The 13,294-nt window shown below is 38.7% G+C and overlaps 3 protein-coding genes across 3 annotated transcripts in view; 1 reads left to right on the forward strand and 2 right to left on the reverse strand.

Annotated features, from left to right (window-relative positions):
- HMGN1 (high mobility group nucleosome binding domain 1) overlaps nucleotides 1-235 on the reverse strand; it is a 7,025-nt gene extending 6,790 nt beyond the window's left edge. Inside the window, exon 1 of the mRNA XM_010000440.1 lies at nucleotides 212-235. Within this exon, the coding sequence (XP_009998742.1) occupies nucleotides 212-235 (24 nt within the window). The remainder of the gene's footprint in view (nucleotides 1-211) is intronic.
- Nucleotides 236-1,687: 1,452 nt separating this feature from the next.
- On the forward strand, nucleotides 1,688-5,638 carry WRB (tryptophan rich basic protein). Its single transcript, XM_010000427.1, has 4 exons — nucleotides 1,688-1,847; nucleotides 2,678-2,745; nucleotides 3,593-3,707; nucleotides 5,565-5,638. The coding sequence occupies exons 1-4, from the start codon at nucleotides 1,724-1,726 to the stop codon at nucleotides 5,636-5,638; spliced, it is 381 nt and encodes a 126-aa protein (XP_009998729.1). The 5' UTR covers nucleotides 1,688-1,723.
- A 3,168-nt stretch (nucleotides 5,639-8,806) lies between these two features.
- The window catches only part of LCA5L (Leber congenital amaurosis 5-like), a 16,106-nt gene continuing 11,618 nt past the window's right edge, over nucleotides 8,807-13,294 (reverse strand). The window contains 3 exon segments of the mRNA XM_010000442.1: nucleotides 8,807-9,369; nucleotides 11,888-12,020; nucleotides 12,312-12,421. Coding sequence (XP_009998744.1) covers nucleotides 8,807-9,369; nucleotides 11,888-12,020; nucleotides 12,312-12,421 — 806 coding nt within the window.

Here is a 13,294-nt window from a genome sequence, read left to right on the forward strand (position 1 = left end):
GGGAGGTGGGGAGTAGCGCCCTGATGCCGGCAGCAGCCTCGGGTGCGCGGGTCTGCGAGGCAGAGCTGCGGGTTGTCAGCGCCTGAAGTGTCTCTTCTGCGGCTCCGGCCCTTGGAACGCGGCAGGGAATATAAAAGGGCAGCTTAGCTCGGTTTTCCGTGTTTTCGACAGCTGGACATCTCCCCTGTTAAGAAGGAGGATAAGTCGATACGGAGATTAAGGAGTTGGGCGTCATAGTTCCCTAAATTGCAGTCCCTTCCTTAAGTCGCAGACAATCAGGATGCCCCCTGGTCCGATCTTAAGCGTTGCTGTGGGAGCGTGGGTCGCAGAATTAGGGACCAACAGACTGAGAAACAAACCTGCGTGTGAGAAACCACACTGAAACACCTGCCGCTTTGCTCTTTCAGATAAATGACTGCAGCGTCACACGGATCAGTGTACTCTTGTTTGATAACAGATAAAAATCCTTTAGAAGTCATTCTTAACAATTTGGGAAGCTGAACCTGGTGTTAATGTGGATGATTAACCAAACTCTTTGCTCAGCTTTCTGCTGTGGTTTGTGACAAAGTCATGTTCTCATCTGCTGCACTACTGAGAACATGATTTGTGGGGGAAAGATACCCATGTCTTGAGAAAGCTAGAAAGATTTGCAGCAAGAAAAAGGTCTTACGTCCTTTGTATCTTCATTTCTAAGGTAAAAGGAGTTAATGAGCCAGTAAGCAGGTGGTGCCTCATGAAAATAAAGTGGGAAGGTAAAAGAAGGGGAAAAAAATGTTTGATAACACAGCATGTGATCACCTTTTTACATTTCTGTTGGTAGGAAATAATTTTATCCAAGAAACCAGTGAGGTGTTACAAGAAAACGCATGGATATGATGCAAGGAAATAGTAACAACTAATGGGAATTTGTGTTTCTGTTTTTGAGGCAGTGGTAAGATACTGCACTAGGTGGATCACACCTCTCAGCCAGTGTGGCAGTTCCTGTGCTTCTGATAGTCCAGACTAGACAATCTGTAATCTGGAGGAGTGATTCCCAATTTGTGAGCCATTCATTTTTGGTGAGGTCTGAAGTTGGGCTTCAGTGAATCAAGTTTCCCCATAAACTAGTTTAGGCCCTTGCTGAGGCTCCTGGAGTTGGAAATGGCAATGATGAGTGAGTAAAGGGCATTGCTGGAGCTGGAAAGAGCAGTGATGAGAAGGAATGCTTCCCTGGTCCCTGACCCTCCTGCATGTACCTGATGTTTGTCGTCCAGGCAGTGGATGATGAGAACGGCAGGGAGGAAGGAAGCTGTTCAGCTCAGGATGCAGCAGCAGGGCCTGGCCTGGGAGGTTTGAAAGGTCTCAGGAGGCAGCAGAATGAGTGGGGAGATGGGGAGATCAAGGCAGAAATAAAGAAGGAAAAGGCTGTTAGCCATAGTTAGCACAGTTGGAAATCAGTGCTCTGCAGTGACATTAAAACCCTTTTTGGTTTGCTTCAGCCAGAACAAGAGAGTAAAAATGTAGAATATGTTCCAAACCATAAGCCAAGGTTTTCCTGAGTCTTGATAAGAGAGCCTTTTTTTTTTTTTACGGGAGTCTTTTGAGTCTTTAGCAGATTTTTTAATTTTAAGCAGCTTATAGATATTAAAGAAAATCAATGAAATTCTGGATAAATAACTGATACTTTTTCTTTACTTCTTAGATATCCAGGTTATTACAAAAAGATGCAGAGCAGGAATCCCAAATGAGAGCCGAGATTCACAACATGAAGCAAGAACTCTCAACCATTAGTATGATGGATGAGTTTGCTAGATATGCCCGTCTGGAAAGAAAGATTAACAAAATGACTGACAAGCTTAAAACCCATGGTAGACTGCAATGTTTACTCACTCTTCTAGTTTCTGAAAAACATTTTCTCAAGAGTGTTTTCAATTTTAAGTATATTTCTCCTTCAGCTTTCCTCCTTCCCTTCTTATCCATTCCTACTGTTAATTTGTTCTCCCTCCTCCTTCTCTCTCCCTCTCTTCCAGACAATATTTACAACTGGCAGTTTCAGATTTCTTTTAGTAATATAATTCTTAGCCCAGTAATTTCAATTAAACTAAATTTAAGTTGTTTACTTAGCAACCAACATTCTTTCAGAAAACTTTAGGCCACCATTATTTCTGAAGATGTGCTGTCTTCACTGGGCTGCTTCATACTGGTCTGAGGTATTTTAACAGCAGAAAAATATATATGAGAAGTTTTAATACCAAGCCTGACCAAGATTTGCTTAGTGAAGGAATAGTCTTAACTGTGTACTGAAATGAAATAAGGCAAAAAGCGCATCTGCTAAAGTCATCATTCTTCCCTTCCAGGAAAGGGAAAAATGTATACTTCATCTGGAGCAGGTTCTTAAATTAGTAGCCACAATGACTGTTCTCATTTGGGAATAGTGTTCTTGATTATGTGTGGCATTTCTCTGTCTAGCATATTGGTGTCCTGCAGTTTTTCACAATTAGGGTTAATAAGAAACTATGGTGAGATACGAACTTAGCACTTTATTGTAGAAGGGTACTTTCAATATAGCTATGAGTCATTTGAAAGAGATGTTTTTTGAACAGTGTAATGTCCTGATTTGAAGAGTTAAATATTAATACGTTAATAATTTTATGTGCCATTCCCTATTATAAATAATGCAGAGTATTTTTTTTAACAGTGAAAGCACGAACTGCCCAGTTAGCCAAAATCAAGTGGGTTATAAATATTGTGTTCTACATCTTACAAGTAAGTAAATATTTTCTTATGAATATAAAGTACAAAACCAAATACCCAGTAGTGTTAGAATTCTCTCCTGCATTTATTGGCTGATGATTTGTTACACGGGTGTTTGACATTCCAGTGACTCAGCGTATGCCAAACTGAAATAATTTCTTGAAATAGAAGGGAAAGATGTTGCTGATAAGGTCTAGTACTTGTGGATGGAAGGAGTTTTTGAGTTTCACTTCAGCCCTGTGTTTCCGGTTTTAAGGTAACAAGATGACAAGATAGGAGTTTTGTCTTAGCCCTTTCATCATTGTTGCGTTGGGTTTTTTTTTCATTTATATATGGCACTGGACCCAGGAAAGTTCTGATACCTGTAAATATGTTTTGCTTATGTTTTTGGAAACAAAATGTGCTTTTGATGAGAATGTAAATCACCACTTGGAACTGCCACATGTTTCCCCCCAGTGCCTCATTAGACTGTCTTGTAGTTCAGGCTTGATGCCAAGAATTGTCTGCTAATAAGGATGACAGTGCTCAACCTGAAGGTGTCCCGGTAATGTTAAAGTTGGATTCCTAGCAGACAAGGATTATGGTCACAGTCATCAGAATATAACAGTTACTACTACTGTGTTTGTCTCTGCTAGATTGGAACCAGGGTCTCCGAAGAAAGCACTCACTGCTACCTCTTAATATCGTGTACAAATTTAAGGTTGTACCAAGTTTAAACATATTTAGAACTTGCTTAAGACCAATGTAGCAAAACAGAGAAACTGTTCCCTTTGATTAGAGTTTTTATGGCTTCAGAATAGTGGTGGAAATGAACCTTGATGTGTGTTACTAGCCAAGCTAATAAAAATTTCAATTCCAGGCTGCCTTGATGATCTCTCTGATTTGGAAGTACTACTCTGAGCCAGTTACAGTGCTTCCAAGCAAGTGGCTTGCTCCACTGGAGCGCTTGGTAGCCTTTCCTACAGGGGTGGCAGGTAAGGACTGCACCTTAGAAGGATCACCTTTCCCAAGCTGGGGAAGATTTCAAGTTGGAAATATTTTTTTATTAACGACTCCACTGAAATAGTAGAATTGGGTTTAAAAATGGGCAAATACTTAATTGGTCGGTATTGCTTACGTGTGTTTCTTATAAATTGCTGGGGTTTCATAGTAGTGTAACTCCAGAACAATTCAAGTATTTTGTCTCCTGGCATTTTGTCTTGTCTGTTCCCACCCTTTTCCCCATCATACTTCTGTTGCGTTTTTACCTACTTAAATCCTTTTCTTTTGGCCAATATAATGGATTCATGATCAGAACAATATCACAGGTTGCAGACACTTGTTTCTGAGTGAAAAGTGTGCTTGGCTCTAAGCTAACAGTATAAGGAGACAGGCATAATGAGTTAACCATGTAGTATGGAAAATTACCTTCAAGCTAAAATGCTGCTGGTCAATCTTCATTTTAGGCTTGTAAGTCCTAGTTGCCTTAGAAGGAATTCTGAAATACATTGTTGGAATTTTATATTGTTGTATCTTTAAAAGCTGTCTAGAGAGTGATTTGTATCCAGCATCCTTACTGGGCAAGAGAAGGGTCTGCTTTGGTGCAAGGTGGGGGAATAGTCCTTGGAAAACGTTCATTTATGTAGCTGTTGAAGGCATTAAAAAAGTTTCACATTCATGTCTGCCTTCAAATCTCCTTTTTTTTTTCTCTTGGCTGATAATCACAGTAAAGAGATCAGGTTTGAATTCTAGAGGATAAACAGAAAAATGTCTAAAAATGACAAAAAAAGTTGTTTCTTCACATGTGCACTATGAGGAACTATGTATTCTGTGATACTGTGTAGCATGGTTCTCTGTAGTCTGCAATATGGACCTGCTGTGTATTACAGTCAGGGCACACCCTCTATTCCATCATACCAATACTAATCTTTGTGCTGCTAGTTGGAGTAACAGGACCCTGTAAAACACCAGCACAAGGCATCTGGGTTAGTAGTGGAGGTCTCAGTGGTGTTTTTATATATTTCTTTATAGCTATATGGGGAGCAAGGGGAAAGGAGAGAACTTTGAATTCAATACTTTTTAAAAGACTGATGAAAATTTCAGAGTAAATTTACTTTTTACCTCTGTCAAATCTTGAATTTAGGTTCTAGCAAAATGTTCTGTTACTTGCCAAGCCTTTAACTTCAGCACCTTAGACATTTTCTGTTAGATATATAGCAAATATTTTTACCTGTGGGTTGTATATAGGATCAGAGAATGGTTAAGGTTGGAAGGGACCTCAAAGATCATCAGGTTCCAACTGCCCTGCTATGAGGAGGGACATCTCACACTAGACCAGGCTGCACAAGCCTCATCCAACCTGGCCTGGAACACCTCCAGGGAGGGGGCATCCACAACCTCCCTGGGCAACCTATTCCTCTGCCTTACTACCCTCATGGTGAAGAATTTATTCCTGATGTCTAACCTAAATCTCCCCTCTTGCAGTTTAAAACCATTAACCCTTGTCCTGTCACTAGACTCTCTGGTAAAACGTTTCTCCCAGTCTTTCCTGTAGGACCCCTTGAAGTATTGGAAGGTTGCTATAAGGTCTTCCTGAAGCCACAGTTTGGCCCTTTTTTGAGTTATTTGGCACTCTTTTCCCCAGACAATCTTCAGCTATTCTTGGAATGAGCATGGGTTTAGCTGCCATCCCTTGAGATAATCGTAAATAAAAAGAAAGATGTTTTGTGCCTCCTTACCATGTCATAACTTTTACGCTTCTTTTTTTTACACTTCCACAGTTGTTTTCAGAAGTTTGTGTGCTTCAGGGTTATTGATGCAATGACTTAAGTGATGGTTTATATCTCTTTCAGGTGGTGTTGGAATTACCTGTTGGCTTGTGGTTTGTAATAAAGTTGTAGCTATCATGCTGCACCCTTTCAGCTGAAGGTATCCCAGTAATCCATGGAGACCTCAACTACATTTTCATGATCACCATTTTAAGTGAATTTAAAAAAAAAAAAAAGGAACAGTTGTCTTTCATGAGACTAGGTCTGAGATAATCTTTGCTACTTCATTTGGATGTCAGTTAGTATTCATTCAGATTTATTTTATCTTCCCTTTTGTTTTTTCAGTTTGGTGGTCAGTTTTCAAAGAATAACGTTGCTATTTATAGAACCTCATTTTATGTCTATTTTGACCAACATGAACACTGATTGATGGCAGAACCATGTCATGGTATATATTCACCAGAATCAAAAAGTGTTTGATTTGTATTTTTTAATTGGAAGATGGGGGAGATTTGCTGTTTCTTTGCTGTATGTCAGTTTCACCCAAAGGTGGGGTTGTATTTCGTGGCAAGTGGTACTAGAGGACACATCTGCAGAATCATGCCTTAAGAGACTTACTTGCTCAGTTGTCAAATACAGATGGCTGGCTACTTTTTCCCCCCTGACTTTGAAAACTCATTGAACACTTGAATTTTTTCCTACTTTTATTGATAACTGACCTTTCCTTCCTTGTTTTTTTCTGCTTCCCAAGTGAGGATCACTCAAACAATTTCCTTCTGTGTTTGTGAGTAAGGGTCTGATCAGCCTTCTCAAGCTCCCACGTTAAGAAAGTAGAAGACAGTGCAGTTCCTTCAGGGTACTACATTTCCAAGGGCTTTAGCATACATTAATGGCAGTCCAGGATAGCCCGAAACTGCTGTGTAAATGTAAAAACGCAAGTTAGTGATTGAAATATCTAAAGTAGTAACAGAAAGGCAGCAAGCAGAAGGAGAAGGGAAAATAATTTTCTGTTTTGGAGTAAAGCTTTCTTGCTGTATTTGGATACAGGAAATAGCCACGATATTTTGAATTTAAAGGCAGGCAGAATTCTTCCTAATACCATGTCTGTAGCATAGCAACAAAGCTGCATTATCTTCCATGCCACAGTGGTGTCTGCAACCCTGGCATTGCTGTCCTGTAAAACGCATGGGTGGTTTATAAAGTTCTTTTTCCAAACTTACTTTTCTTTTTTTTAAAAAAAACGAGCCAGAGCAAAGCTCTAGAGGACACCTTTCCCTCTTCTGCTGGGCTTTGACAATTCTCGTTCAGCTTCCCCCTGTGTACAGTGGAATGCATCTGGTATGTTATTTCAGGTCCTTTGCCTTCCTGCAGGAAGGAAGGGGTTAGGGGCCCTCCATAATTAGCACTGCATTTAGAAACCAGTTCAAAAGGTCATGAGACATTGTGTGTATGTGTGCATGAATTGCTTGGGGTTTTTTTAATGTTATTTTTTAAAAAAAGTTGTTTTGGGATTATGTTTAGCCAATATGAAGAAAAAATGTGATTGAATGTTATGTATCATGGTGTTTTTATTAATGAAATAAAGCCTTTCCACCCATTTAAAGTTTTCTAATGCATTTTTCAGTGTTAATTCGTTTTCCTAAAAAAACCCTACAAAATAAAAATCCCCCAAACCAACACCCATCCCACCCCCCCACCATGCTCTTGCATAAGGAGATACTGTTGGAATCATTCTGTATTTTTTAAAATGTATTTGTGACAAATTAAACTACAAAATAAAAATCCCCCAAACCCCAAACCAACACCCATCCCACCCCCCACCATGTTCTTGCATAAGGAGATACTGTTGGAATCATTTTGTATTTTTTAAAATGTATTTGTGACAAATTATTTAACTATGACATTGACATTTCTGAATCTAAAGATGCAGCTAGTGATACTTTTACTTAGCTTGTATGGTGCTTAGGACAGTGAAGTCAAGAAAAACGGCATAATTTAAAATCTTCCCAGTGGCTTTTGCTGTTCATCCATACTTGGCATGGGGTCATCAAACACGCATGCTCTAGTGCAACATTTGTGTAAGGGTGAAAGGCTTTTGGTCACCTCCTTAGTGCAAATAGGAGTGTTGGATTATGTCTGCTTGTTTGCCCTTACCTTTGGGACAGCAGTAGAGGCGTTGTATTAAAAGCTAAGAGAGGAGAAAAAACTACTCTTCTGACTAGCCAATTCATGCTTTGGAGCCTGTCCACTATACAGCTTAAGCACTGCTTCGAGAATTTGAAAAGATTTTTAAAAATACACTCTGAGTGCGTTCAGATCTAAATGTCTTAATCACCTTTTGTGGTATAATGTTTCAAAATTTTTAAGTGCTACTGCATTTTAAAATTAATAGAATACCCAGTTTTCCCTAACATCACAATTTAGCAAGCATTTCATGAATTACTATCAGGAACAAAACATAATCCTCCTACCCTTGCTTACATAACCTTAAACACAGGATTTTTAAAGGCTTTTTGAGAACTTGTTATGCCTGACTTCTCGAAAACAATAGTTTACTCTTGCACATTCATCTTTGGATGTCAGCTGTGGAAGTTACCAGGCAAACTGCTTTGATAAGTTCTAACAGTGGAAAAGAATGAAGCTTTAGAGCTTTATAATGCTTGTGCAAACAATGTAATAGCAAATTATTTTTCTTATGTGTGAATTCTGGAAACTTTTCAGGAGTGAAGAAAATAAAAAATTATTTTAATACATTGTTGGTACTGACCCAATAATGAACCTTATGAAAGCAGGTTGCTCAGTTTTGCCAGCTACCAATCAGCTTCAAAACACAAAATGCAGAGAGGGTGCAAAAGGACTAATTTGTTTTATAATTTGTACTAGCTTGGACACATTTTAACAAGTAAAAATGTAGTAATTGTTAAGGCACTCTTAGGAAGATGCACATGCCTGCATACGGAGCAAGAACAGAAAGAAGAATGCACTTCTGTGACAATAGATCTGACCATCATTTTGGAAAAATCATCAAAATAAATTCTCAGTACTTGTAAGATTTAATATGCATTTAATGAAAGTAAAAAAGGTTTAGTTTTTTTTAAATGTTAAAAAATATCCATATTTCTAGAGTAAAAAAAAGTCGATATACTTCACTAAATATCAAATAAAATAATTGGTTTGGGTATTCTTATGGCTATGTCATTAGTGTTAGATGCTTTGCCTTATGAACTAGTTAGTACTGGTGGTTTGAAATTTGTCTTGTGTAATCCTGCATCCTTTCACTTCTCTTTCTTCATTCCTCCCATGTTAGAACTTGAATGGTTGTCTCTTCAAACACAGCCTGGTCCAAAGAGTTCTTTCGTAAGACTGTTTTTCCTATCAGCAAATGTCATCTGAGCACAGACTTCTGCTTCAGTGGAAGTGACGTCCTGCCTTCTTTCGGTAACTTTACCAAAAGATGGTCCATATAAATCAAATGAAGTTTTTGCTTTTGATTGAGCTGTTTCACTGCAGTTCTGACCTGCATGTCTGTTGTTGCAAAGACTGGATTTTGTACTTGATGTAGGAAGCCCATGATGCAAATTCTCAGTGGCTTCTGAGAATATGTATATTTTTTTCAGCCTAGCGTGTGTTTTGTTTCTTGGACCTGGAGTTACACATTTATTCCCTGCCTTCTCACTCTTATTTAGCTGCTCTGGCTTTTCTTTTTCAGATTCTTTTACAGTATCTTTCTCTTGATTGTTCTCTTTTAAGCTGTCTCTTAGAGGAGTTTGTTCAGTTTTCATCAGCTTTTCCAGCTCCTGCTTAAGCAAATCAGTTTCTTTTTCTCTTTCGTTTATAAATTCCAAGAAAGCATGTTCTTCCATCAGCAGTCTGCCCTCCCCAAAATGCCCTAAAATGAAATATTTGGGATTTTAGGAATGTTCTTAAATTGCCTAGAAACATAAAGAGTCATGAAGCATTAATGAGAGCAAGTTTAAGTTCCTTAATTAATTACTTCAGTTGTTATAATTGATAGTATTTCATTCTTGAGTGTTATGGGCAATGCTATTTATGAATAAATATAACAGGATGGGGCAAGATTTAAAGAACAGAATTGTACCATTGAATCCAGGTAAATATTTTTACCTTTTCCAATTATATTTATTTTTATTAAATGAATTAACATGCATGCTGGTGGGAAGGGAGGCCATCCAGAGGGACCTTGACAGGCTTGGGAGCCTGTGGGCCCATGCCAACCTCATGAAGTTCAATAAGGCCAATTGCAAGGTCCTGCACATGGGTTGGGGCAATCGCAAGCACAAATACAGGCTGGGCAGAGAGTGGATTTGGTACAGCCCTGAGCAGAAGGCCTTGAGGGTGCTGGTTAGTGAGAAGCTCAACATGAGCTGGCAATGTGCACTTAACAGCCCAGAAAGCCAAGCATTTCCTGGGCTGCATCAAAAGAATCAGGTCAGGCCAGCAGGTCAAGGGAGGTGATTCTCCCCTCTGCTCTGCTCTCGTGGGGCCTCACCTGGAGTACTGTGTTCAGGTCTGGAGCCCCCAACACAAGAAGGACATGGAGCTGTTGGAGCAAGTCCAGAGGAGGGCCACAAAGATGATCAGAGGGCTGGAGCACCTCTCGTATGAAGACAGGCTGAGAGAGTTGGGGCTAGTGAACCTGGGGAAGAGAAGGCTCCAGGGAGACCTTAGAGTGGCCTTCCAGTATCTGATGGGGCTACAGAAAAGCTGGGGAGGGACTTTTTATAAGGGCATGTAGCAAAAGGAAAAGGTTTTAAACTGGAAGTAGGTAGGTTTAAGTTAGACATTAGAAAGAAATTCTTTAGTGTGGGAGTGGTGAGACACTGGCACAGGTTGCCCAGGGAAGTTGAGAAAGCCCCATCCCTGAAGTGTTCAAGGCCAGACTGGATGGGGCTTTGAGCAACCTGGTCTAGTGGAGATGCTCCTGCCCATTCAGGAGGGGTTGGAACTAGATGATCTTTAAGGTGCCTTCAAAGCCAAACTATTCTATAATTTCATTAAATATAATCAGTAATGTCTAAGTATAGGGCCAGAAAGTAATAATGCAACAAAGAAACCAGATGAGATCTCAACTCTAATTGTAATTTTCTTGCTTTTAAATGGAACCTAAAAGAGATCTGTTTTTCTCTCTTAATTGACAACACGGTTGCTTGTTGCGTAGAGCAGAATATACTGCAATTCTCTAACCCTCAAATAAGTTGACTCCACTCTTTACTATGAAAAGGTAAGTGTATAGTGAAGGCCTACAGTAAATGCATTTGTCTGCTTCAGTGGACAAATTGTAGTAGGTTCTGTGCTGTGGGGAGACTTACGGTACCTCCAAAATGAGATAGAGTCCAGGCCTAAAGGAGAATATGAAGTTGCAATAATTAAAATAGCTAAATAATGCTTCAAGTAAGTCTGATATTGGCAGTGGGAGAAAGCCAGAAGAGAGTCTGGCAAACAGTGAGGAGAGAGATTGACAGGCAGCATCAAAAGACCTGTATTTTCTGTCAGCTTTAAAAAGGGATTTCAAAGACAAATGATAACTTCAGTTATCTGGTGCAGCCTGGAAAGGCTGGAGGCTGAGAAGTTGGAGTTCAAAACACATTAATGCATTCCAGATTACCAGCTCTGTTACTGATCTAGTAACTGACCTCAACAACTAGTTTCACCTCTATAAATCCATGACCTTTAGGTCATGTAACATCTCCAGCCATTTGTGAAGTATTTAGCATGATGGCATTCAGATCTTCGTTCTTTCTACAAGACTCTTTATAGTGAAAATAACATAAATATTTTTAGAAAGAAAAAACTCAGCTAAAGGAATAGAAGTTCTATATAATTGCTTCAAAGTAAAGGTGTGTAAAGGTGTTTATAGATGAGTCCTTTGCGTATAACCATCATACAAGAACACAGTCAATGGCTAAGATTTACCTAACATCGATTTACAGTGATCATTGTAATGAAGAGACACTCCTAACCCTTGAGGAAGACCTTTTCCTTCTCAGCAGTAGATCATAAACTAGATATATATGTTGAGATCATCTATGATAAAGATTCACAACCAACTATTTGAGATCAGTATTTCATCAGGGGGGGATTAACAACTATTCATTGAAGCACAGTTTTACAAATGAAACACTGACTTTTTACCAACAGATAAAGGACCTGGAGCTCCTTTTAGAAGCACAGCAGTATGAAGATGCCTTATTCTGTTGAACTGCTCTGCTGTCAGCACAGCAGTGCCAGCAGCCTGATTTCAGTGATGCTTAATTACATAATTTTGTTCAGCTAGCTCTGGCCAGTCAGGTGCCAGCTAATGGCTGTCAGAGCCATGTAAACTACCATCTGTTCATTCAACTTTTGAAAATACCAAATGAGTTTCTAAAAAAAATGTTAAAATATACCTCTATGTGTTCTATTAAAAGTTTCTGGCTTTGGTATTCTCTTGGTTGATTGATTTTCTGTTCTACATTGGGCATCCGTATATGCTTCATTTGCTTTAGTTTTTTGATTCTTATCTTCAGAAGTCTTTTTCTCCTGTAATTGGCAATTAAAGGTAAAAATGATAAGAGAATAATTGTTTTGTGACTTTTAAAAGTACACAGTCAGTGCAATACTAATAAAAAGATTAGTAATTTCTATTACTATTATATTCTTATTTTGTAACACAACATTTGCCCTACATATTTTCTGTAATTACATTCACACAAAATCCACATCCTAGAAAGTTGACAGATCAGGTTATTCAGGCATATTCCTGAAATCTACAGAATAACATACAGTTTAGTTGAGAGATAAAACAAGGGATTAGATCCAGATCTTTCATACCTTTGTTAGCTGAATTGGACTTCCTGCTGTTTTCTGAGTTTGGTACTGTGACAGCAGCAGTGATCTAAAACTCAGTTTATCTACTTGTACTGATTTGTTTCTATGAAGACCTATTGAAAAAAAGGACAATCATTAGTAATACAGTAGTTTCTGGAATTATATTGTTGGCCTAAACAAAAGATTTCTTTGGTTACTGATAATACTGGTTTGTGGCCTAGGATTTAAACTGTTTTCATCTGTACATCAGTATATCATAAACACACTTCAGTTTTTGATCTACAAAGTCCTGTTCAGGTAGAATATCCAAAATCAGACAGATGTGTCTGTACCCTACAGCCCCTATGGGCTTAATTTGTGTGGTAATATTCTAGTATAAATCTAAGAGGTGTGGCATGAGGCCTCAGCTTTCAGGTTCCTAAATTCAGATCTTACAAAGTATAATAAACATGCTTGCTTTTATGTCTTATGACTTGGTTTCTCACCTTTCACAAAGTTAATCACTTAGCTAAGACTATGGAACCAAACTCTTGAAAGGAAATGCTTAACACTGTTTGCAGTATTTGTGATCTCTGAAGGAGATTCCAGTGGAGTGATTGAATAAGACATTTAAAGAAATTGCTGAATGGAGATGGGATGGGAAAGGTTGTTCTTTAATATTGTTCTTTTATTCTAATTTTAGAATAATTTAGACATGACTACAGTAGCTGAGAAAGTTGCTGGCACAGCAGCAAAAATGTGATCTTACCTATGTCAATATTCAACCTTATTCCCAGTTTTGATCACTGAAATCAGAGGAAGACTCCATAAAATGTTTGCAGTTTGGTGATAAAATGGATGTTGATAACCAATCTGAGGATAACTCCTGAAGGAATGGCTGTGATGATTTGGAGGAAATTAGTTTTCCCTTTTGAAAGGCAACCAGTAGTTACTTCAGCAGCTTTTCCAACAGCAATCATCAGAGCATTCTCCAGATTCAGAACTAG

Source organism: Chaetura pelagica, unplaced genomic scaffold (assembly GCF_000747805.2).
Source record: "Chaetura pelagica isolate M959 unplaced genomic scaffold, ChaPel_1.0 scaffold244, whole genome shotgun sequence".
Lineage (NCBI taxonomy): Eukaryota > Metazoa > Chordata > Aves > Apodiformes > Apodidae > Chaetura > Chaetura pelagica.